This window comes from Trachemys scripta, chromosome 4 (genome assembly GCF_013100865.1).
Source record: "Trachemys scripta elegans isolate TJP31775 chromosome 4, CAS_Tse_1.0, whole genome shotgun sequence".
Taxonomy (NCBI): Eukaryota; Metazoa; Chordata; order Testudines; family Emydidae; genus Trachemys; species Trachemys scripta.
In genome coordinates, this window is record NC_048301.1 from 72,416,625 (window position 1) to 72,441,125 (window position 24,501).

The window sequence follows — 24,501 nt, forward strand, 5'->3', positions numbered from 1 at the left end:
TTGCACAGAATCAACAATGCAAATCTCTTTCTAAAGCCCACATACATGAGAGACTAACACCCATGTGCAGTTTGGACGGGGAAACTAAAGGGCTCTGTCGCCTTCTATTGCTGTCACCAGTTTCAGTCTGATGCATCTGAGCAGAAACCACAGCTCTCAGCAATGATCCTCCAAAGGGCTGTTCCCCCTGAGCCACCACCACACAGCCCTGAGTCAAGTTTTCCAAGCAACTGAGCTTGGGCTCCATTCCGGGAAATGCACCTGTAACCACAGAGCAAGCAGCAGTTCCTGCAGGTGCCCAGCCATCTAGCAGAGTCTGTAATGAAGAGGAGAGAGAGGACTTGGAGGGCTAGAAATCAGTGGCACTTCTGAAAAATCAGGCCCAAAGCAACTTGCCCAAAGTCACACAGGAAGTCCATGGCAGAGCCAGGAAACGAAAACCAGTCTTCCTGAGTCCCAGCCCAGTGCTTTAACCGTAAGCCAAAGCACAGCATGTTTTGGCCCATGCCCAGGAGGAGTTTCCTTCCTAGCTAATTTAACTGTGAACATTATTATTCATGTAAGCATCTAATCCTGTTTTTAATCTTTGGTGTCACTTATAATTTGTGGCTGTGAGTTCCACAGGTTAATCATGCATTATGTAAATAGTAATTCCTTTTAGCAGTTCTAAATTTGCTGCCTTTCACAAAATGTCCACTGGATTTTGTATTATGAGAAAGGGTAAGGAAGAGCGATTTCCCTCCTCCAGACCGTTCATTATTCTGTGTACCTCTATCATGTCCCCTCTTATTTTCCTCCTTTCTAAATTTATCATTCTCAGTCTCTCTTCACGTGAAAGTCTCTCCAGGCCACTAATCTTTTTCATGGACGGTCTCTCTGGCCTGTTTCTTTTTCTGTGCTGTCCTTTTGGAGACAAGCTGACCAAAATTCCAGGCGAGGAGGTAACATTCATTTGTAGAATGGCATAATATTCTCTCCTGTCTTTTATACAGCTGGACACCCTGATAGGAGCTAGCAGTCCAGGGCATCATGCAACATGGAAAAAGACACTTGGCCACTGGCCAGGTTTCTGCCTATTGCTTCTTGACACTGCCTTTGCCCACAGTAAGATGACTCTGCTAGTGTCCCCAACCCCAGACTGCTGCCTTTGCTCACTCGCTTCCAGTACTGCTGGGGAAAGCACTCTAGGAGCCCCAGTACAGGAGAGCAATCCAAACACCAGGCGTCAGTGTCTTACAACGGCTGGGTGGATGTTGCAGGAATGGGCACTAAAGGGTTAACATACACAATAATGGGACCCAAGAATTGCTGTCAGCATAGAAGCCAGTTAGCCGGCTAATGGCTTCCTTTGGCTACGTATTTGCCCCTGAGGGGCAGGCCTGAGCGTCAGGGGAACTGGGGCCAGAGCTAATGGGTAAATGCTATTGATCTCACTCATTCCACTCCATGCCAGAGCTAAATAACCCATGTGCGCAGTCTCTGTTGAGCTTCCTCTCAGAGGAATGATTTTAAAAAGCTAAATAATCTGCCTCTCTAACTGGGCTAAGGTGCATATGTGTCAGAAAAGTCTCCAAATGTTTGGAGGGGTAAATTTCAAAAGAGGGAAGATGACTTAGGCTAGGTCTACTACACTATGGGGGTGGCGGTCAACCTAAGGTATGCAACTTCAGCTACACGAATAGCGTAGCTGAAGTTGCGTATTTTAGGTTGACTTACCTGGCTGTGAGGCTGCCGTCGACTCCGCTTCCGCCTCTTGCCGCGGTGGATTTCCGGAGTCGACAGCAGAGCCATCGGGGATCGATTTTATCGCATCTTCACTAGACGCGATAAGTCGATCCCCGATAGATCGATTGCTACTCGCCGATCCGGCAGGTAGTGAAGACGTACACTTAGAAGAAACTTGGGGCAGAACTTGGAGCATGAGATGAAGTGACAATGGGCACTGGGTTTGGAAGGCTTAAGATTTTTGTTGGTAAATGTGGACTTCACTGTATACACAAACTGACAAAAAATATTTCCACTGATAATAATCAAAATGTAGAGAGGCAAAGTAAGAAAAATGCTGTGTGAGAACTTGGAGTTTGATTTAAGGTGAAAATTTGGACATCTGTTGTGGACAGTGTGTGTTTGAATGGTAATACAGCTTTAACTTTCTGAATTTCAACATCTACTATCATTACATAATTGCTGGCTGACACCCCTCACCCACTGTCTGACCCTCCATAATTTCCCGCAACTGCAGAAGTTTAAATCAATAAAAACTGGGGAAAAATACTTAAAAATAAACATCAGTGTCGTCCATCAAAATGATAAAAAAAATCTAAATCAAATTTGCCAAGCATACTAACGGGACAACAAGCTGAGCTCTGGAAAAAGGTCCCAATAGCAAGATGGACGAGGCTGAGGAATTATCTCCTGGTGGGAGTCTCATCACTGGGGATGGTAGAGCCTGGCTGGACAAAGCACCAGAAAACTGCTATTGCAGTAACTCTGCACTGAGCCCTGGAGAGCTTTCCTCCATCTCAAACTCCTCTAAGAGCACAACACAGAGGAGCGCCCACGCCCCCTGGCGTTTAATTTGCAGCACTTCATTTCCTTCCAAACCTCTTCATTCCGCCTCACAGAGATTTGGGGCTCGCTCATTTGTCCCCCTGGAGTGCCACACAAAGATGCAGGGTCTCGACCACACTGCCTCCACCCAAAAAACTTCCAAGAAGTCCCAGACTGAGCAGAGAACTGCTTACATCTCTGCTTGATTAAGCCTTTGGGGTCTAACAAAGGACGTGTCAAGTATCAGGGGGTAGCCATGTTAGGGGAAAAAAAATCAAAATATCCACAAACACAACACGGAGGCCGGTGGCACCTTAGAGACTAACAGATTTATTTGGGCATAAGCTTTCGTAGGTAAAAAACTTCACTTCTTCAGATGCATGGAGTGAAAATGTAATGCCTGCATCTGTAATTTTCACTCCATGCATCTGAAGAAGTGGGTTTTTTACCCACGAAAGCTTATGCACAAATAAAACTGTTAGTCTTTAAGGTGCCACCAGACTCCTCCTTGTTTTTAAAACAAAGGAGGGACACTGGACTGGGGATCACAAAGGGACTTGGCTTGGAAGGCACTGCTCACCACTGACCTGCCACCCACCACACAAGGCACTGAGGGAAGAGCAGGAAACATGGAAACACAGGGGTTATTGCGCAGAGAGGATGGCACAAGCATATTAATCGAAAACAAGGAAACAAAGATCTTCAGAGCAGGCACTACATGCTCCAGTGTGTCTGTGCAGCACCCAGCACAGCGGGCACAATGGGAGCCTCTGAGTGCTACCATACTACCAAGAACAATTAAAGAGAATTTGGGACCAGGAGCTGGGAACACCCCCTCAGCTCACCCAATGAAATCTGCCCTCAGGACTCACCTCTCTAGGTCCTGCCCCACTTCAATGAAGAGAGATGGTCTGAGGTCTCACTCCTGGGGCACAACTTGTTTAACACCAGACATGGCCTGACCAAAGGGGTTCCCATCCATACCCCACCATATCTGGCATGCTCAGACTCTCCTGAAGCTTGGCTTCATGCCCTGATCTGACCTGAATACCCTCCCTCAACCCTGTGGACAGTCTTGTTTAGATCAGTAGCTCACCATCTTTCCAGACTACTGTACCCCTTTCAGGAGTTTGATTTGTCTTGCGTACCTCCAAGTTTCACCTCACTTAAAAATTACTTGCCATCAAAATCAGACACAAAATACAAAAGTGTCACAGCCCACTGTTACTGAAATATTGCTTACTGTCATTTTTACCATATAATTATAAAAAAACCAATTGGAATATGAATATTGCACTTACATTTCAGTGTATAGTATATAGAGAAGTATAAACAAGCCATGTTTGTATGATATTTTAGTTTGGACTGACTTTGCTAGTGCTTTTTATGTAGCCTGCTGTAAAATTAGGCAAATATCTAGATGAGTTGATGTACCCCCTGGAAGATCTCTGCGTACCCCGGGTTGAGAACCACTGATTTAGATCATCTACCAGTCTTAGGTCTTTACAGAGTGCCAGTTGTCATGGTTCTAGGCACTACGGTGTCATAAATCCGGAACTGTTGGGGGGAGAGGGGAGCCACCAGCTGCTCCGTTGTCCCCCACCTCTGCAGCCAGCAGAAATGCTCATGGACAGTGACACCGTAAGGTCACAAGCTTCACGGTAGTAGAATAACCAGGGCAAGGCTGCCATGTTAGCAGATTAAAGTCCAGCACAGAGCACTGCCCTCTGGGACAAGGTTAGGGACACACAAGGTGAGCAGGCAGCCTGGCCCTCAGCAGCCTTGTTTAGTGCAGACACGAGAGGGTAACGTTAGGTGAGACGCGGGTGGGAGGGAGGAGAGCTCTTGATCAGCGATGCTGCTGCAGCTGCCGAAATTACACGGCTTGGGCAAGCTAATAAAAATGCCACATACTTATACACTGCTGGCCTGTGCTTTATCCTCCTGGATCCCCAACGGCTGGGTTGGCTGCCCTGGAGGAAAGGGAGGACGCCTTTGTGGGGCAGGTGGAGTCTAGGGACACAAAGAGAGTGGTCAGCAAGCTCCACATACCCCCACCTGCCAGCACTATGACATGCACAGCCTCCCCTCCCACCATGAAGCAACCTTGCCCTCTAACCCCCATCCTCAACACCCAGCACTCTGAGGCCCCCACCTTGGTTGCACTCCCCCCAGTGCATGCACTACCAGTCCTGGGAAGTTATTATTTGGGGGAAGTTCTGTGGCCTGTGTTATACACATTAGATTAGATGATCACAATGGTCCCTTCTGACCTTGGCATCTATGAGTCACTCCAGCAGCTTAAAGCCAGCAACTGGAGCCCATACCTGTGCCTTGGGTGTAATACCACATTACTAAATTCATTTTAAATACAATAAAAGGCCACACCATGGTGGGAAGGGAAAGACCTCCGTTTCCATTTTACAGCCAGCAAAGACCAAACAGCACTCAGGCCGCTACTGCCATCAGCTGGGACTATCCTGGTAAGTGGGCAGCAGAGCCGGTTTATGCCCATAGCCATTCAGCCACCAAGCCCAAAACACATGGGGCAAAGTTTGAAAATTTGCACTACTGACCCTCTGCATGGGACCCCTCAGCCTCTGGCCAGGAGGACAGGATGTCCTTCAGGTCACATCTCTAATTCCTGCACTTCTGGAAACACTGTGGGGACCTCAGGAACGGCAAGGGTGGGGGGAAATTAGACCATATCTCTTCTATATCCTCTTCCACTGATTCACAGCACCTGTAGGCTCAACTCAGACAACAGAATAGATGCAGCAGCTGACTTTCACCACCAGGTGGCAGCACTGCCCTCCGAGCAGCAAGAGTGCATGGGTCTGTGTCAATGTGCTTCAATCGCTGCCTGTGTGTGACCCAGATATTTGTCAGCAAGGCTGAGGGAGGAGAGAGTCAGGTGGTTGATCTAACAGAAGGAACTGTGCTCCCCTCCCCCGCCCTCCTGCCCATTGCACCACACTGGTTCCTGTCCCTTGGCAGCCCTCACTCCAACACCTTGGCTGCTAGTCACAGCTATTGATTTGAATTTCAAATAAATGATTGAGGCACCTGACAAACTTTGCATGAACCAGCACAAGGCCTTGTTTAGTCAGGGCAGCTGGGAAAACAGGAGCCAAGATATTTGCACCCTGAATTCCACCACAGCTCAACCTCTGGAGACCAGCCTTAGGGAAAAGCAGTCGCACTTCCGACCAGGCGACGGGGCAGTGGGAATGGCTTACTTGGCTTTCGGTCAGCAATTCAAATCCAAACCAAATGAGTGGCCTGTGTGTGCAGTGAGTTAGTCACCACAGAAACTAGAGGTGAAAAGGGGCCCATTTAGCCTGCTGCCTACTCTCCACAGTATTCAAATTACAGTCAAAGTTTTCAGGCAGGTGACGGCCTGGTGTCAGGCACCTGTACAATTGGGTCCTTGCTGGCAGCTTCAGACAAAAGGTGTGATGTCCTCCTTTACTTCCTAGAGGCGGCGTGCAGGGCAGTGATGAGATGTACACACAGCACCCAAGTCACCAATGAATAACTGTGTCTATAAAAAGCCGCTACCTGGACTCACAGCTCTGATTCCAAGCTCCAGCTGAATGACACATCCTTGAAACAAAGTTTATAAGGCAGCCCCAAGAACAGCTTGAGGGGGTCGAGGACTGCAGTGCTGCCCATCTTAAATGTGAAACTTGAATTGCCCTGCTGCTCCTCCCCATGTACCACACAGGCCAACCCAGTCATACATCCCAGCCTCTCTCTTGGGCAGTCCACCAGCCCCCACCGTAGGACACCAGCAGCTCCTAGAGCCAGCATCCTGCCTGTCCCACAGAGGTCCCACAGCCAGGGAGCTTCCATGTGCTTCTCCCACTGATCTAATAACCACACGATCACCTATCTGATGGCACTGTGCCCCTGGTAACCGTGCCCCCTATTGAAGGGGAGAGGGGGACGCTCATGGGGAAGATCACAAGAAAGGAGCTCTTGTCACATGCACCTGGAAAACATGGGACAGCAAGAGAGGATGGGTGTGTTTGTTGGGGGAGGGGATTACTGCAGGTACAAGGACTACCAAGTACCTAGATAGGTAGAAAGGCAGATGGATTTACAAGTGGGTCTGGAGGAGCAATGACACAAGCAGGCCTATGTCCGCCAGCATCCACCACAAGAGCACAAAAGCAAGGAACCAGCCCAACAAGTTTGTCCGAGCCCCTGGCCTAAGCTCTGCTGTCCCTACACTGGGTGGATCTACTGCTCCACAGAGGAGAAGAAGGATTGCTGGATCTCATCTCCTCCCTGATTAGGAGCTGGCTGAGAGGGATGCTACTGTGTTAATGCCCCAGTAAGACAGATCCCAGTTCAACGCTCAAAGAAAGTCACAGAGGGACCCCATACCAGTGGAGCAGCCCCTTAATCCTGCCATCTGCCAGCCCCTAAGGGGGGCAAAATCCATGGAGAACCTCCCATGTTTTAACACAGTCAGCTGGTTGCCAACTGCCTGCAGCAATGCTCCTTGGTGTGATGTGCTTTTTAATGGTGACCCCGGGTTTTGCAGTAAGAGGCTTACAGCAGAATCAGAGCAACTCAAGGCACTGGTCATTGATGACACTGACTAGAAGATAAGATACAAATAATCCGATTGAGACAACTTTCACACAAAGCAGCCAGCACATTCCCCTTCCCCTGAGGGCTACATGGGGAAAGTGGGTCCCAACCAGCATCTGCATGGACCCCTGCTCCTTGAGAACTTCAGGGTTGATTAGGGTTGAGATTCTTCACCGCACCAATGGAGCCAGACAACCTCCACTAGGGGGAGACGAGAATTCAGCTCCAGGCTCCCCTGGGCTCCTGACCTAGACTTCAGGAGAAGGAGGGGGAGATGTGACCTAGGAGGAAGGGGAAGGGAGACTTCAAGAGCTGGAGCATCAACTCTACTGGATATACGCGGTGGAACTGCACCTGGGCCATCTGTCACACTAGAGTTCCAGCAGCGGGTGAACAACAGGCTGTTTGTGGCACCAGCACTTCCCGTGGAGACAAGCTGCACCACAGTAGGGGAAACCCCTTTGCAGTGAGGTGCTTTGTTAGCTTCCTGGGACAGAAGCCCATGGACTCATGAAACTTCCAGCACAGACTTGGTTTCCAAGACCAGGACTGCCCCCAAATAGCCGTCCTGGGAAGAGATGAACCTAGCATCCTGTGCCCCCTTGAAATGGACCTGGGGTGAAGCCCCTGGAGTGCGAGGAAAAATGAACCTGGACCGGATTTCTATGCCCCTAGGGGATGGTGTCAGGGCAGCACTTATTGGAACACACCCAAATGTGGGGTTGTGACCACCTTCGCATTGTGACTCAAGTTTGCCATTAGCTGCTGCTCCATGAATAGTTTGCTGAGCTTTTAAACTACTCTGCTTAGTGACCATTACTGACAGCAGGGAATGTTCTGCAGGGCACACAGAAAGCACATGTGACTGCGTGAGCAGTTGGTGGGGATTAATCTGGGATGTTTGACTAAATTCAAACAAAACCATGCTTCAGTCCTATAGTATCATGGTCAGGTCTCACCTCCCAACCAGGAGAGCATACAACCTCTCCCAAAGGTGAATGATGCTCTATGTACCAGACCAACATCCAAATCATAGGGATGGACAAATAACTACAGTTGCCTGCAAGGATCTCTCACCCCAGCAGATCCCTCATTGCAGGGAGAGGTGCAAACCTATGGACAGACTCATCAGATGCAGAACCTGTGATCATAAACCAGAGGTGGAAACTGAGTCACAAAGCACATTCCAAACCTAGCAAGAAGCAACTTCAACCAGCATAACAGGGAGAGACTCGCAGTGTGTCCGCACACGAAGGAGCCAGAAAGTCCCCAAATGATCACGGACAAAAAAAAGAATAAAAAAGCAACAAGGAGGAGCTGGGCCCTGGACAAGGAAGAGTTGTGGAGATGACACTGAGCTACCTATCATAGGGCATTAACCCCCAAACAGAGGGTGAAGCCCTGCCCTATGCAGATCATGCCATCTGTGACACAGACCTGAGAGCTCCACCTCCGTTACACACTGGCTGTGTTTGTATAGCTTGTCAAGCCAATGAAGTATAAACTGAATGCAGGCATTTCACATCAGTGTCTCACTGAATATATCCAATTCAGGGAGGGGAGGGAGAAAAAAAACCTCTGTTTCCCATTTCTTTCTCCCACCGGACACTGGCTTTCAGCTCCCCTGAGTGAGGCAGTGGCCACCTGCACAGCATGACCAGGCAGAATTTAACTTTTTATTAGCTGAATTTTAGCCTCATGAAAGATGCCTGACTAAGAGCCCAGGAGATGGAGGCCTCTATTTCTCCCCAGACTGGGGACAGAATAGGAAGCAGGCTTCCCACACACCCAACTTTCTCCTTAGTCAGATCCAAACTCTACTGAAGGATCTAGGGATCTTGCTGCAGAAAGTCTCAGCATTCTACAGCTACTTCCGATCCATGCTGGAAAGTGTGAAAGTGTCTAACGATCGCTGCAGCTTGTTTTGATGTTGAATTCAGTATAATTTTCACTGTCCCCACACTTTCACTAGGCCACAGACTCATCTTGCTGTAGCGTTACAGTCCTATCACAGAGTGGCTGGCCCCTGTAAAGGAAGCATGTCCAGTCCTCCTGTGCCAAAACGGGTGCTCCCAGTTTGGTCAATTAAGAAGGTGGGGCAGCACCTGGGGGCTAAAAAAGGTCGGGAGTGACATCCGGTGAATCAGAGCAGTGAGGAGGAGACTGGAGGAGGTTTCTAGGGAAAGCTTTGCAGGTGCTCCCTGCAAAGACGAAGGAATTATCATCAAGAATTAAAGCAGAGGGCTAACTGGCTGATCTTATAGACCCAAAGCCAGGGCTGGGAGGCTGAAACGGTGGGGGGAGGGAGGAAGCCAGGGAGAGGCTAGCCAGCTGTCCTTCCTGAGCCAGAGATCCAAGGCCAGAGAAGGCTGGAGAGGGATGAAGGCTGGGAACAGCAGCGGGAGATGCCTGCTGGCTCTTGGAGCTAGACAGCTGGACCCAGAGGACTTGGGAAAGGCAAGGGAAATGAGGGAGGATGCTCCGGGGGTTTCTTCTGAAAATAGCAGGACTGCACTCCACTGGGAATGGTGAGGGGGAAGGGGAAAGAGGTCATCCGCATACAGACGGGGACGATCTGGGCGTGGTTGAAGGCACTAGTCCCTCATTGCTCCACATACCACACACAAGATGTCCTGAGTTTTAATGACTGCTTGTACTGGGGTGAGAAACAGACTGTGTGTGTGGGACTTTTGTTATGGACTTTTGGACTATATTGTTTTAAATTATCCAACCCCATCGAGGTGTAGCATTGAGACAAAAAAGCCTGAAGTGAAGTTATCGGGCCACCATAGGGGGGAAACTGAGGCAGGCATGCCTGTCATGCAGGGGCATGTCATAGGAGGGTGCTCCAGGCAGGGCCACCCTATAACAAGCCCATTAGATGAAAGAACAGTTCACTTCTCTCGGGGCTATTGTTTCAGGCCCTCTACAAGCTCAGGAAGACAATGCTGCATTGGTTACCCTGGGTTCACGTTTCTGAGGTTTCCTTCACCACCACCACGGCTAGAAACTATTTATTTATTTAAAAGCAGAGATTCCAGGACACAGTTCTGTGGCTAGGGGTGAATTTAATAGCCACAGAATTGTGGGATACACCGCATCCTGCCAATGTGTTTCAGTCGCGTCCTGGAAGGACCAGCTGTAGGGGTACGAAGGGCATTCAAGTCCCAAAACCTATCTGGTTTCTTTGCTAAGACTATGGACTGGGGCTAATGAGGCCCACCAGAGGTGCTGGACTGTGCAATGCAGACACATGCCCATGTGAGGCTGTACAGAGCCTGACAGCGTCAAATGACAAGGATGTTCACCACTGACCTGTGCTGCACTGGAATCAATGACCTTGAGGAGGTAACAGCCTCCAACCCTCTCACCACAGGAGCCAGCAAGTGCATGCTTGAGAACAGGCTCCTGAGAGTCATCTCAAGGGGTGACCTGGGAACAGCAGCAAATGAAACCAGAGGGCCAAGGAAGCTATATTTAGAGGCTTCAGCAGGTCTCAGGAGAGACTGTCTGCTCCTCTGCATTACAACACAAGAGACCAGCCCTAACTCAGTATCTCTGCCCTCCTTCCAGAGCCATATCACCCTCTGACAGAACCTCTGTTCTCCCCACTGACAGGCCCTGTCCAGCTCCTCACAACTCAGTGTTTTTACTTTCTGACAGGGCCCAGGCCTGCCCAACCAATTCACAACACCTCACCACATGCATTTGACCCCACTACTGTCCCCAGAGCGTCTGCCCCCTCTTTGCTGATACCAAGCACTTCTGCCCATTCTACTAATCCTCAGAACCTTTGCCTGTCGCTCTGTTCGGGCCTGCATCCAGTCCACCAACACCCAATGCTGCTCCCTCCTCCCCCACTATTTCCAATGCCCCTGCCCGCACAATGCCCAGCGCCTCTTCACCCCCACCAACCAGGGACCCTTAATCACTCCATCATTCCTGTTCCTAGCACTTCTTCTCCCTCTCTCTTCCTGAGCTCCTGCCCTCCTTGCCAGGGCCCTCTGTCCCTGCTGCCAGGGCCCATTGCTGGCCTGACACCCAGCATTTCTGCCCCAATAGGGCCCATACCCACAACTCCAATGCCCAGAACCCCTCCTGACATGGCCCGTACCAACCCAAGTGCCTCTAGTCCCCAAAGAGGGCCCACATCACCAATATCCAACAAGTTGCCAATGCCCCTGAAATGAGAAACAGGCCCAGGCAGAAATGTTCCCAGGGCCGTCCCTAGCCATTTTGGTGCCCTATGCAGCCCCTCCATTGGGGGTGGGGAACGTGTCCCCAGGTCTCCATGGGGGGGGGAGGGAGGGAGGAGCAGGAGCAGGCTTGGAGAGTAGGGGGGAACCGCCCCCCAGCATGAGCCGGCAGCACAGAGCAGGTTGGGGCCAGGTCGTTCCACTTCCTGCCGCCCGGTGATTGCAGGGCGGGCCCAACCCCGCACTCACGGGGCAGCGGGAAATGGTGTGACCCAGCCCCAGACGGCTCTGCTCTGCTCCCCTGGCTCCCAGCCTCAGGGGGAGGGGGAACTGCCACCCTCGCACTCACTGGTGGCATGAGCGGGCTGGGTCACTCCATTTCCCACCACCCCATGGGTGCAGGGCACGCCCGACCCCTGCTGCAGTCCTCAGGGGAAGGGGCGGGGCAGGGTGGGAAGAGGCAGGGCGGAGCAGGGGCTTTGTGGAAGGGGTGGAGTGGGGGCAGGGCTGGGGCGGAGCAGGGATGGGGACCATGGGGAAGAGGCGGAGCAAGGATGGGGGCGGCTTTCCTGGGCAGCTCAGCCAGCTGGGGATCGGGCTGGCCGCTGGAGCAGCATGCAGCTGCGTAGGGCACCACGAAGTTTGGAGCAATTTGGTGCCCCAAATTTCCTGGTGCCTTACACAGCTGTGTTCTTTGCGTATGGGTAAGGATGGCCCTGAATGTTCCCCTCTGCACTCTAATGAAGGGCCCACTCCCCCAGGACAAAGGGGTTTGTAGCCCTCCCCTGGGTCTCTTGTCCCCTTGACCGGATTACAGAGTTTCCTGGAAGGCACACTCTGGCGCCTAATCAGATTAGGAGACCTGCCACCTTCTCCACAGCAGCAAGCATGGAGACACAGACAGCCCACTGCTCTGACCTCTGCAAGGCAGCACAAGCAGGAGCTGTAGCTTGTCACCTCCCCCACAACCAAACAGAAGTGTCAGCAGGAGAGGAGCAGCTGTCCGAAACTCCTGCAGATGCAGCTCAGCTCAGGAGCCCAAGCATTGGCTCCTGCACAGGCACGCAAACAGCAAAGCCCTTCTTCCCTTTTCCCTGACCATGCTCATTATCTGTGAAGTGAAAGGAACGGGAAGAACCCGAGGTTGAAGGGTTCACCATGGGTGGCTTCCGGGACCCCAGCTAGTATGTGTGTGGGGGTGGGTGGGGAGGGAGGTGTCTTTTCCCACCCCCTGCTCAAGAGCCACATCCAGGTGCAGCTGTCGCTGAAGTCCCTGTGGGACTCCTGCGTTGAATTCTTGACGGGTGCTCTGCTTGGATCACAGCAGTTTGCAGGCTTTAATCTTTAAATTCTAGGTCATCCCCATGGCTGTCTGATCTCCATACAGCATTGATTCTCAAACTTTTGTTCTGGTGACCCCTTTCCCCATAGCAAGCCTCTGAGTGCACCACCCCCCCTTAAATATATAAAAAAGTGTTTTTAATTTGTAACATCATTGTAAATGCTGGAGGCAAAGCGGGGTTTGGGGTGGAGGTTGACAGCTCGCGACCCCCCAAATAATAACCTCATGACCCCCGAGGGGTTCCAACCCCCAGTTTGAGAACCCCTGCCATACAGGTCTCTTGGTTCCTGGAACCAGTCCACTGCAAGGTCCCTGCACCATTAGCTGCTTTTCCCTGGCAACAGCATGGAGATATATACAAGGCCCCATGTACTACTCTGCAGCAAACTGGGCCCATATTCTGCGGCAAGGCCCCTTGGTTTGTGACAAGAGCAACAGACTGAAAATTTGGTAGCAGATTTAGATGAGTTCACATACAGAAAGGTGGCCAATTAAAGAGGACAGTGAACAATACAGTTAGTGCAATGGGAACCGGGGCAGGAGGAGACAGCCCAGCAGAGGCTGTCAGAGGCTCCTCTCACCCACCTCCGCACATACATGAAATAAAGAGACGCCAAGTCCCCAAACTGAGTAACACCTCAGAGAGGCGTAGGCGGGAGCATGCTTTGGTTTCATGTTTGCCAGCACACTGCCTCACCCCACAGACCTTCCCTAGCGTAACTGCTCCTCTCACCCTGTTCCCAGGGTCACAGTGTGACAGCACAGTGCCAAGGGAAGGAGATCAGCCAGATTCATACCACAAGCTAGCTGGCAGCTCCATCTACAAGCCTGGACTGGGGCTTGTACCGCCATCACTGCTGATCATTAACATCCCCATGGTTTATAATTCTCAGTGTTTGGTCTGATCACCCTATTTACCTCCTCTCACAAAGAACCCATTACACTCCATGGATGGGGCCCTATTTCAACTGCTCACCTATAGGGCAAGGAAGGTTAGGAAAGGATTTAATCCCCATCACATGCACCCCTCCCCCCACGTGGGAGGGACTTCATTCTGACTGCTCACTTACAACATGAGGAGTGGGGTAGCCAGAAAGGTGGTGGGGATTAAATTCCTTATCATCTGATCAGCTCCAACCTCTTCATCAGCCCAATTAAAATATTGGGCATCTGGGACCCGGATGCATGCACTGTGTGCTTGTCTGTATCAATTCCGGAGCCTCCCTTTAAGGCAATTACAGGATACAGAAATAAGCCTGTTCTCAGAATGCATGAACCTAACTTGCTGCAATTGTGGCTTTCAGAGAAAGCCAGTGCCACCGCCTCTTCCGCCTACCAGGCCCATTCCCAGCTCTTCAGGGAGCACTTTATGAGAGGTGGCACCAAGTTCACAGGCATCACATGCCACTGATGCCCACTCTGGATCCCAGAGAAAAGAGTAGGAAGCAGAGAGAATGCCCTCACCGTTTGGATTTGTTGCCCCTCCAGTGACACTGCATTTTTATGAGACGTGAGTGTGGTTACTAATATATGGAGATATACCTATCTCATAGAGCTGGAAGGGACCCTGAAAGGTCATTGAGTCCAGCCCCCTGCCTTCACTAGCAGGACCAAATACTGATTTTGCCCCAGATCCCTAGGTGGCCCCCTCTAGGACTGAACTCACAACCCTGGGTTTAGCAGGCCAATGCTCAAACCACTGAGTAAGCAGCTTAAGCTACGCTGCAATCCACCCGCAGGATTCCATTGCAGTGAGGTAGCGATGACACATCAGGTGTCAGCTATTTGGGTGGGCGGGTATCTGGGGCATACATTGCTGGCGAAGGCACATGCCAGGCAAAGGGCAGGGGGGCTGGCATTGGCTCAGTCTCTCCTACACAGTATTGCCTGTAGTTCCACGTACTCACTGCTTACCTGATTGAATGCGAGAAGGCGGTCGCCAGGTCACCTGAGGCTACAATCTCATCAGCTCAAGCTACAGTGAGCAATGTCAGGTCTGGGCAGTGCTAGGATGGGAGTCTTTCAAGGAGCAGTCAGGTGCTCCAGAGAGTGGTGTGGACGACTCAGCAAGGGGCGCCCTCCTATATAAGCGAGGACTGAACCCAAATGCTAGGGAGCATTGTGATGCTGGAGGGATCATCTTTCAGACAGGACATAAACCCAAATTCCTGATCAATTGTGGTCACAAAAGGTCCCTGTGGATTTAACCCCCATGTGCTGGCCACGTTCCAGCCTAAGGGAGGTGTACGCTTCTCAGACAATCACTGTTAGAAGGAAGTGCATACCAGGGATAAAGACTGTCCAGTATTATCCCTCCCCAAAACACTGCCCCTAATACACTAAATGCCAGCCTCACCTCACTCCCAATCAGGTGGGACTCAAGCCCACTTGCAACTCTGAAATTCACATGGGAGCCACTTGCATAGCAACTGAAGCAGCTCACAGGTGATGTTCTACCCGGTACTCACACCCCACCCCAAGGATCACTGTACAAGGACTTTCCCTTTCTCCAAGGCCCAGATTGAATTCTAACTACCCTATATTTTTCTGCAGTGCCCATGACTGAGATTCTTAAGTGATGTATCTAAATCATCCCCATCCACAGGGGAACAACCTACCCCTCCAGCATGGTGCTTCTGCTGAAAGAAGAGGTACAAGAAAGGATACAGCCACCAGATAGCTGGACTGGAGATTCCAGCAATGCTGGATAGTACAACGTCATGAGTATGCAGGACGTCCTTTCCCCCCACATACACACACACACACACCCTGCCTCCTTCTATACCAGGGGTAGGCAACCTTTCAGAAGTGGTGTGCTGAGTCTTCATTTATTCACTCTAATTTAAGGTTTCGCGTGCCAGTAATGCATTTTAACATTTTTAGAAGTTATATTATATAACTAAACTATTGTATGTAAAGTAAACAAGGTTTTCAAAATGTTTAAGACACGTCATTTAAAATTAAATTAAAATGCTGATCTTATGCCACCAGCCTGGGGTTCTCTTCACCTAGGCCGGCAGCGGGCTGAGTAGGGCCTGCGGCCGGGACCTCAGACCTGGGGGTGGGTGTTTCAGGGGTCAGGGCAGAGGGCTGGGGGAGAGGGTTCAGGGCAGAAGGCTGGGGTGTGTGTGTGGGGGGGTTCAGATCAGAGGGTTAGGGGCTGTGGGGGGTGCAGGGCAGAAGGCTGAGTGTGTGGGGGGGTCAGGGCAGAGGGCTGAGGTGCTCGGCTCGTAGGGGTGCTCCCAGCCCCCTGCCCTGAACGGCTTATGGCAGGGGGTTGGAAGGGATATGCCCTGTTCCACCCCCTTCCCCCAGGCTCCGTCCCTACCTCTCTCTGCCTCCTCTACAGAGCTCTGTGCACGTTGCCACTCTTCCCCCTCCCCCTCGCTAGGGCCATCAGCTGATTGGCCCGGGAAGGAGAGGAGGGGGGGCAGGAAAGCACCACGCTGGGGGAAGAAGCGGGGGAGGGGGGAAGCTTGGCTGCCACAGAACCAAGCTTCTGCCTCCTGCCCCCGCAGGGGAGAGCGGTGGGCGGTGGACAGGGGGCCGGGACTGCATCAGGGGAGCTGCGTGCCACTCAAAATCGGCTTGCGTGCCATAGGTTGCCGACCCCTGTTCTATACTGTCCTGTGTGACACTCCCATCCTCCTCATCACCAAGGAGTCCACACAGACACCCCCAACACACACAGTTTACTCTCCCTACAGATAATGCTGCACTTAAAACTGCAGTATATATACTCTCAAGGACACGTACCCCCTTGGGAAGTGGGGGGAGAGACACTATCTAATCTTGGGAGAAGGACAGAGATGGCATCATGCACTGTGCCAGCCTCTGCCACCAAATCTGAAACCGGAGCAGAAGGAAGCAGCTCCCACTCTGCCACTCACCCTCTGCTTAGAGCCAGCCTTGCGATGGAGTCACCTTGGCAACATGTCAGGCCTGCTCATATCAATATAAGGGCTGGAATGGGAGAGAGAGCAAAGAGGGGGACTCCTGACTGGAGGATGGGAATCAAACAGTCTCCAGAACACTGAACAATGAGCTAATGCCCCAGAGCATTAAGGCTGAAGAGGAATGGGGCAAACACTGGAAATCTAACAAATTCAGGTGGGTGATGGGGGAGGAAGCAGCACACAGGGCCTGTAGGCAAGGAAAATGGAGTACAAGCAAGCACCCCAGAGCCTCACAGCCATGGGGACATCACAATCATTGCCTGGTAGGCTTGCAGGCTTAATGCTCTGCGGGAGGCAGATGTCACTCATTTCCTATGTCTCCCAGGGGCTGCAGGATTGTTCTGTCACACCCAGAGAGAAAAGAAGCTGTTACCCAGTCAGCTCTGAGAATGCAGAAACAAACCAGAGAAGTCAGAGTCCCATATCTGCAGGAAAGAGAGCTGTGAGGGAGGATGATTCCCAGTTTCCCTTTACTCAACTTACATTCAGAGATTCAAAGGAAACAGTGCTCACTAAGTTTCAGAGTAACAGCCGTGTTAGTCTGTATCCGCAAAAAGAAGAACAGGAGTACTTGTGGCACCTTAGAGACTAACAAATTTATTAGAGCATAAGCTTTCGTGGACTACAGCCCACTTCTTCTAATAAATTTGTTAGTCTCTAAGGTGCCACAAGTGCTCACTAAGAGTCCAAATACATCACCAACCCCATCACCCTTGTGTCCAGCTCATCCCCAGGGCACTTCATGGCTTAGCCAGGCTCTTAACCTTTAAGATTCTGCACCTGCCTCAAAACTTCTGACATTACCAGGAAAAATAACCCTCACATACTCCCCTCATACAGTCAGCAGCTTCAGTTGTGGAGATGTCCCAGGACTGGAATAGCGGGGTGTGGGGAGCGGGTATGTCAAGATCAAGGGGCATTGTCAGAGCTGTATATGGGCTGCCCAGGACTGGAATAGCGGAGGCCAGGAGGGCAGGAACAAGGTGTATTTGATTCACACTTATTCACCACCTATTACCTTGAATTATTTTGCAATGTGTGAACAGACTAGCAACCGCTTAGTAACACTTACCATACAGGTGACCACTTAGTAACACCCACCATACAGAGCACAGTGCAGCCTCCACACTGACCAATGTGATTATACACAGACTCAGCCAGCTCTCACCACAACATCTGGTCCAGTCCTTTGCCATTGCATATTGTTCACTGCCTAATCAGACACTAGGCCGCTCTCTTGTGGGCAGGAGCCTCTAATTACGTCTCTAGGACTGAAATTATGGCCTGCTCCTATCCACACCATCAGCCTCCCCACAGAGCTCCCTGCTCAGCCCAGTGAGGGTACATGTGTGACGCACAGAATCCGCGACAGCAGCCTGACCCTGTTTGCCAGGTGCCCAGACCTACACAGCCCCTTCCTACACTCCCCATCAAAGCGAGTGGTACTGACGCTACTTGCACAAAGAGGAAGTAGAGAGCTCAAATCTCTTTCTGAAGAGCAGCTCCTTAGCAGAAGGATGGAATGTGGCCCAGTGAGATGAAGGAGAAAGGAGCACAAGATACAGAGGAAGACATGGTGCCTGCTCCTACAGCTACAGCTATATTGCAAAAAAACAAAACAAAACAAAAACAAAACCTAACAACTCTCGGCAGCGAAACTCAGAGCCCGGGTCAACTGACTCAGGCTCACACTACAGAGCTCAAAATAGCAGTATAGGTATCTATACCAGTGGTTCTCAAACTTTTTTTCCCCCACAGACCACTTGAAAATTGCTGAGGGTCTTGGCGGACCACTTAATGATCTTTCCATATGTTGCTTGTACCATTAGCTAACTATTGTAAAGTGCTTTGGATAAAAGTGCGATGTGAAAAAACCTTAATAATAAACTTTTTTTTGTTCTATAAATAAAAGCACACAACTCATATTTTAATACCAGTAGTTTTACCTTTCTAATGCAATGGATGTGCCCTCTCTCTCCTGCTGTGGCAGCCCTCGAGCTGGGGCTGGGAAGAAGGGGGGTCTCTCCCCAGCAGCTGCAGACTTGGAGCTGGGGAAAGTTGCCTCTTTCTCTGGCCACCACAGCCCTGCACATCCCAAATTCCCCCAACCCCCTCTTCTCACCTCACTGCCCCCTCCCACCTACCCCCTATTCTCCACAAGGCCACCACCTCACCTTACATCTTCTCTAGGGTCCAGGCACCTAATTAGTGGAGCCACACCTGCGCAGCTCCAGTAATTAGGTGGGTAGCCCTTCATTCTTTCATGTGCGGCTGCCCAGGCACACACCTTAAAGGGAACTATCTGCGGACCACCTGAATGGAGCTCGCGGACCACAGTTTGAGAACCTCTGATCTATACTATAGGTATCTATACTGCCATTTTGAGCCTTGTAGCACAAGCCCGAGCCAATTGACCCGGGCTCTGAGACTCGCTGCTATGGATTCCTCCCCCCCCAGTGCAGACATACCCTAAGAGACCCAACCCTTCCTGGTCTGGAGATCCCCCTGCCCCACAAGCAGTAAGTCAAGTCACAAACACTGGGGCAACAGGGAACCTGAAGAAACAGCTCCTTCTGGTCACCAGTCCCCATACCCCAACCCAGCTGATATGTGCCTCTCTGTTCATCTGGGATGCATACTGTCCCTAATACCGACTCCTGGGATGCCACGCCCAACACACCTCTTCGATAGCCAAGCTCTGTCTCCAGTCCAGCTGTGCTCTTATCTCTAACTGGATAAGAGACTGGAAATAATGAAAATTTGTGTTTTATTTTTTTATTTTTATTTTTAAACAGTGAAGGTAATTAACCATTGGAACAATTTACCAAGGGTCATGGTGAATTCTTCATCACTGACAATGCTTAAATCAAGACTGGGTGTTTTTATAAAAGCTCTGCTCCAGGAATTATTTAGGGGAAGTTCTATGGTCTGTGTTAGTCAGGCTAGATGGTCACAATGGTCCCTTCTGGCCTTATTATCTATGAACAGTCCTGCTTCCTCTCGGACCTCCAAGGCGGGCTGATCCAGTGCAATTTAAGGAGAGGATGAGACAGGGGCTTTATATCTAGGGCTGCTAGACTCTCCACATAAGCCCACATGTGGGACCTCTTCCACTAGTTTTGCGGGGGACAATTCCCAATCTGATTATTTAGAATTTCTATTACATTAGCACCCAGAGGCTCCAGTCAGGATCAGGTCCCCATTGTACTTGGTACTGTACATACACAAACAATACAAAGACATGGTCCCTGCTCCAAAGAAGCATATAGTCTAAATTCTACAGGAATCAGCAAACAGCAGGAAGTGTGAACCAGCAACAACACAGCTCAAGTTCGCTCACCAGAGGGTGAACAGTATTATCTGAGGGCCCCAGGAGCAAGGGAAAGATGTGTCTAGGAGAAATGGACTGGGTATGAATAATAGGGAGTTTCTTGCCTCATATAACCTCTCACCACAGCAAAAAAAAAACAGAGCAATGGTCCATGTAGCCTCCTCTTCTATTTCCAACAGCCAGAAGCTAGTTTCATGACACCATACCCTCTGATTTCTTGATGACCCCACCTAGTGATCAACTGATGCCCTGAAGTACGAGGATCAATACCCCTTGTGCTTGTACAAAAGCCAGTGTCACTGCTGCTGTTATACTAGTGGGTTTTTTCTTTTTCTGACTCAATAGTATATTGCAGCAGTGAGTTCCAAAGTTTAACCATATAGTAAGTAGCAAAATAAAGAAGTCCAATGGCAAGCATGAGGGAAGGGGAAGAGGTGTTGTGCCTGACTTGTGAAGTTCTTTGGAAATGCTAAACTGTAGTTTGTTCTCTCCAAAATCTACATATCTCCCACCCTGCAAGTTGCAGCATCAGGAATACGACAGTAAAGACTTGGGCCTTGTCTATATTAGAAAACCATAGCTATATTAACAAACCCTTTTAGCAGAGATGCAGCTACACCAGCAAGAGTTTTTTTGACAGCATAGCTCAAGCCAGTTCCCAAAATGAAATAAGCTATACTGGCAAAAAGTTCCTTTCTGCTGGTATAACTTGGCTAGGGCTTCTGCAGGCACTGCTGCACTGGTTAGGGGCATGATTTATTTCCCCTCGTAAGTGACATAGCTATACCCACAAAACTTAAGTGTTGACCCTAAGACCAGAGCTTAGAAGGAGCGAGCTCTGTGCACCAGCACAACAGGCACCTGTGTTAGGGCAAGCCAGGCTAGGGTGCCCAGGATCCTAAACCAGAGCCCACATCAAGACACAGCTGCAGGCAAGCGGCCCCGGGGACAGTCTGGCCGCGAACATTGCAGCCCCTGGCTACCTGCCGCACGCCCCAGTTGCCACAAGGGCACGCTGCTCCCTCGCCGCTCACCTGCGCCCGAAGATCCTGAGCCCCGTGAATCTCTTGTTGCTGTGCCTTCGCCCCAGCGCGGGGCCCTTCTCCGGCTCCAGCGAGATCTCCGAGCTGGTGGAGGACGGGGAGGTGGAGGCGCCGGCCCCCGCGCACCCCTCCTGCTCCTGCGGCTCCATGACCCGTGGCGGACCCGGCCCAGGGGCTCTGCGCTCACCTGCCGCCGGGAGCCCCTGTCATACCCGTGGGTGCCGGCGGTCAGCGGGGGCCACCTGCCCATGCGGTGCCGCGGCAGGAGCGCGCCGGAGACAGCCCGGCCCCCCGGCTGGCCCAGGGGCTGGGAAAGCACAGCACGCCCCGCCCCCGCCGCGCGCCCCGCCGGCAGCCTGGCTCATGCCCCGCCGGGCCCCAGCCGCGGGCGCGTCCCAGCGGGCAGCCGGAGCGATGCAGGAAGAGGCAGCGCTGAGTCGCACAAGGTAGCGCCCGAGGACCCCGATAGCTGCCCGCGCAGCTGCCTCCGCGCCGCAACGCCAGGCCGGCAGCCCCACCTGCCGTCTGAGCCCCACACTGCAGCCAGCCGGCGGGGCCCGCTCCTGCCTCCCGCGCCTCCAGGCGGGACCGCGCTGCAAAGGGGGCGATGCGGCGCGGGGGCAGCCGGTGCAGAGCCCCCGGGGAGGGGACAGCCCCGCTCTGGGGCCGCCGCTTTCGGGTCGGGCCCCTCAGGCCCAGCGAGCTGCTGGAGGGAGCTCAGAGCCCCACGCAACTCTGTCGTGCCCGGCCGGCCCCCGCTCCCTCCGCCTGCCTCTGCGCTCAGCGGCACCGCCCGCTTCCACGCTGGACAGTTCCCCGGGGCACTGGGCATCCGACTCTGGAGGACCAGCGCATACCAGCGTAGGGCAGGAAGGGAGGGAAATGACTCTAGCCAGAGAAAACTGCAGGGGGAAATGAAGGAGGCCAGGGGGATTTGACTGAGACCCTGGGGAAAGAGCTCTGTGGGATCCTTCATGACCTCGCCGGTATGGCTCATCCAAAATATGGCTCCTGCACAGGGCAGGGAGACTAGTTTGGTGCTGACTGTGCATATAGTGCCACCTGCTGAAGCACCAACACCCTGGGGATGTTCTTTGGAGGACTGCCATCTAAATACTGACCAGAACTGACCCTGTTTAGCTTGAATTAAGATTCTACTGCTGTGGGCTTCCTCAGAGCAGTGCCTTGTTGGTACCAGCACAAAGACTTTCTCGGTAGTGCCTTAGTTATGTTTGGATTGGTTCATCTGCAGCAAAGCCACATCCTGCCAGCCCTTTCACTTTCATGCAATTGTCTCAACACCTTATTTGTCTTAGTACATTAAAGAAGCCTTACATTATCTGACACCAAATCAACCTCATATGACAACAGTTAACACCTCTTAGCCAAAAAGCTGCCTCACAGAAACAAAACTCAATGCCACTGATCCACATTAGAATGAGGATGGTGTCATTCTGGTTAAGGAAGAGTTAACTAGGACTCCAGTAGCACAAGTTTCCACACAGCACTGCCAGTCAATGCCATCTGTGACTCTAGCTGTATGAACTTCCTTGCTGTAGTGCCCTGTTGATCTCCTAGATTTCAGGCTACCTGGTCACCATCACCCCAAGCAAGTCAGAGGCTGAGCTCCAATCTCATCCATTCTCTGCCTGAATGCCACCTTGGCTTCAGCAGGCTGTCCATGTCCCAGAAATGCTTTAGCAAGACCTCCCAATTTACCAGGCAGCAAGAAAGTGTTATCCAGGGACATCCTCATTCCATAGACTTGGTTCCCCCATGGGAAGCTGCTGCTGCTCACCTTTGGATCAGTAGCCTGCAAGCAACTCACACAGCAAGACGCTGATAGCCACACTGGTAGATGCTTAAGTGGTGAAGCCTTACTGGAATGGGAGCTGCTATCAATAGGAGTAGGTAGCTTTGAAATGAACCCATTCCAGCTCACAGTGTACCTGGAGGGGCAAGGATGTTTCAGGACCTATCCCAAGGGCCACCCCATGCCTGATTCCTGTGTCTACTTCCGTTATTGGCCTATGGGCCATAGCAAGGTGTGTGGAGGCCCAAAGTGTTTACACAGCAAAGGGAGGAGGAGGAGAAGGACTAGTGCTTACCACTTATCCAGTACTTCTGTGATGGGGTGTTCACCCCACACCACCCCTGAAGGAGTTAAAATGGCTCAGAAGGATCTACCTGCCAGGATGGGCTGCACCGAGTGAGATATACGCTGGATATACAGCCCTCATTGAATCTGAAGCCCAGCTAGGCAGAAAGAGGAGAGCAGAAAGGGACTGCTCCAGGGGGAGAGAGTCAGCAGTCACTCTCAGGGTTGAGAGAAAGGAGTAGGAAGAAGCCTAAGGGAAACAACAGCAAGGCTGAAACTATCTGGATCTTAGCTGCTGAGTGTAGGGTCCCTAGGCTGGAACCCAGTGTAGAAGGTGGGCCTGGGTTCCCTACCAGTTGCTGCGGGAGTGGCACAGATAAGGCACTGGACTTTGAAGATTGCCTGAGGCAGTTTGTTTACAGAGACTGATACTCTGAAAGGGGGAAAACTATAGTGACCTGGCCGGAGGGCCAAGCGATGAAGAGGAAGCGCTGAAGTGTGTGGAGTGTGAGAGAGACCCCAGAGTGAAGGACTGGGACAAAGGGCAGAGAAACCACAAGAAAAGGTGTCAAACCAGTGGCGAGCCACAAAGAGGTGCCCAAGCAGTGAATGGCACAAACCCCGTGACAACCTCCCATAGTTAAAATTCTCTGCAGACACTACTAACTCTTGAAGCCTCACAATCCCTCTGCCAAGAGGGTCAGGACCATGCCCCCCATGTTACAGATGGGAAAACAGAGGCAGAGAGGGGAAGAGACCTGTCCAAGATCATGTAGGGCACCACTGTCAGGGCCAGAATTAAAACACTGGGAGAGATCCAGACCCTCAACTGTGTGTTCAGCACCTTAGAGTGCAGGGGGCCTGTATGTGCCGAGCCCCCTCCCAGTCAGCCTGTCAGCTCAGGAAGTAAAGTAGTGTCGCTCACACTCCCACTCTCATGCTAGCAGGAAGCTGCTGCCCAAACTCAAAAACGAGAGCTTCCCCTTCCCTCTTTTGTTACACTGACTGTAGCATCCTGTTTAAAATTGGACTGTGAGCCCTTCTGGGCAGCATTGTGTTAACGCAGAGTCCAGCTCAATGATGCCCAATTCTGATTAGGGCCTCTGGATACAGATAACGATGATACTAAAATCAAAGCAAGGGGAAAGTGAGACCAGATTCTTGACTGTGCATCTCCCCAGAGGAACCATCTGAATTTTCCCTGGGTGTGTCCCCAACAGCTGCTTAGGCCCTAAAATCAGCTCCCTTGGCACATATAAATTCAGGAAAGCCCCAGAGACACGGCAGGGACTGTCCGGCAGCTTTCAAGTTCCTCTCCTTAAAAGCTACCCCATGCTCCCTGTCCACTTCTCTCTTTATCCCCCATGTGTCAAACAGAGAACT

At 51.5% G+C, this 24,501-nt stretch overlaps 1 protein-coding gene across 2 annotated transcripts in view; it reads right to left on the reverse strand.

Moving 5' to 3' along the window:
* Positions 1-21,434, reverse strand: part of DGKZ (diacylglycerol kinase zeta) — a 78,089-nt gene extending 56,655 nt beyond the window's left edge. Inside the window, exons 1-2 of one of the 2 annotated variants that reach the window (XM_034769552.1) lie at positions 21,012-21,434; positions 4,465-4,563 (exon numbers count right to left, since the gene is read on the reverse strand). In XM_034769552.1, coding sequence (XP_034625443.1) covers positions 4,465-4,563; positions 21,012-21,169 — 257 coding nt within the window. In that variant the 5' untranslated portion in view covers positions 21,170-21,434. The remainder of the gene's footprint in view (positions 1-4,464; positions 4,564-21,011) is intronic. The other variant, XM_034769553.1, reaches the window with a different exon arrangement.
* Between the last annotated feature and the right edge of the window lie 3,067 nt (positions 21,435-24,501).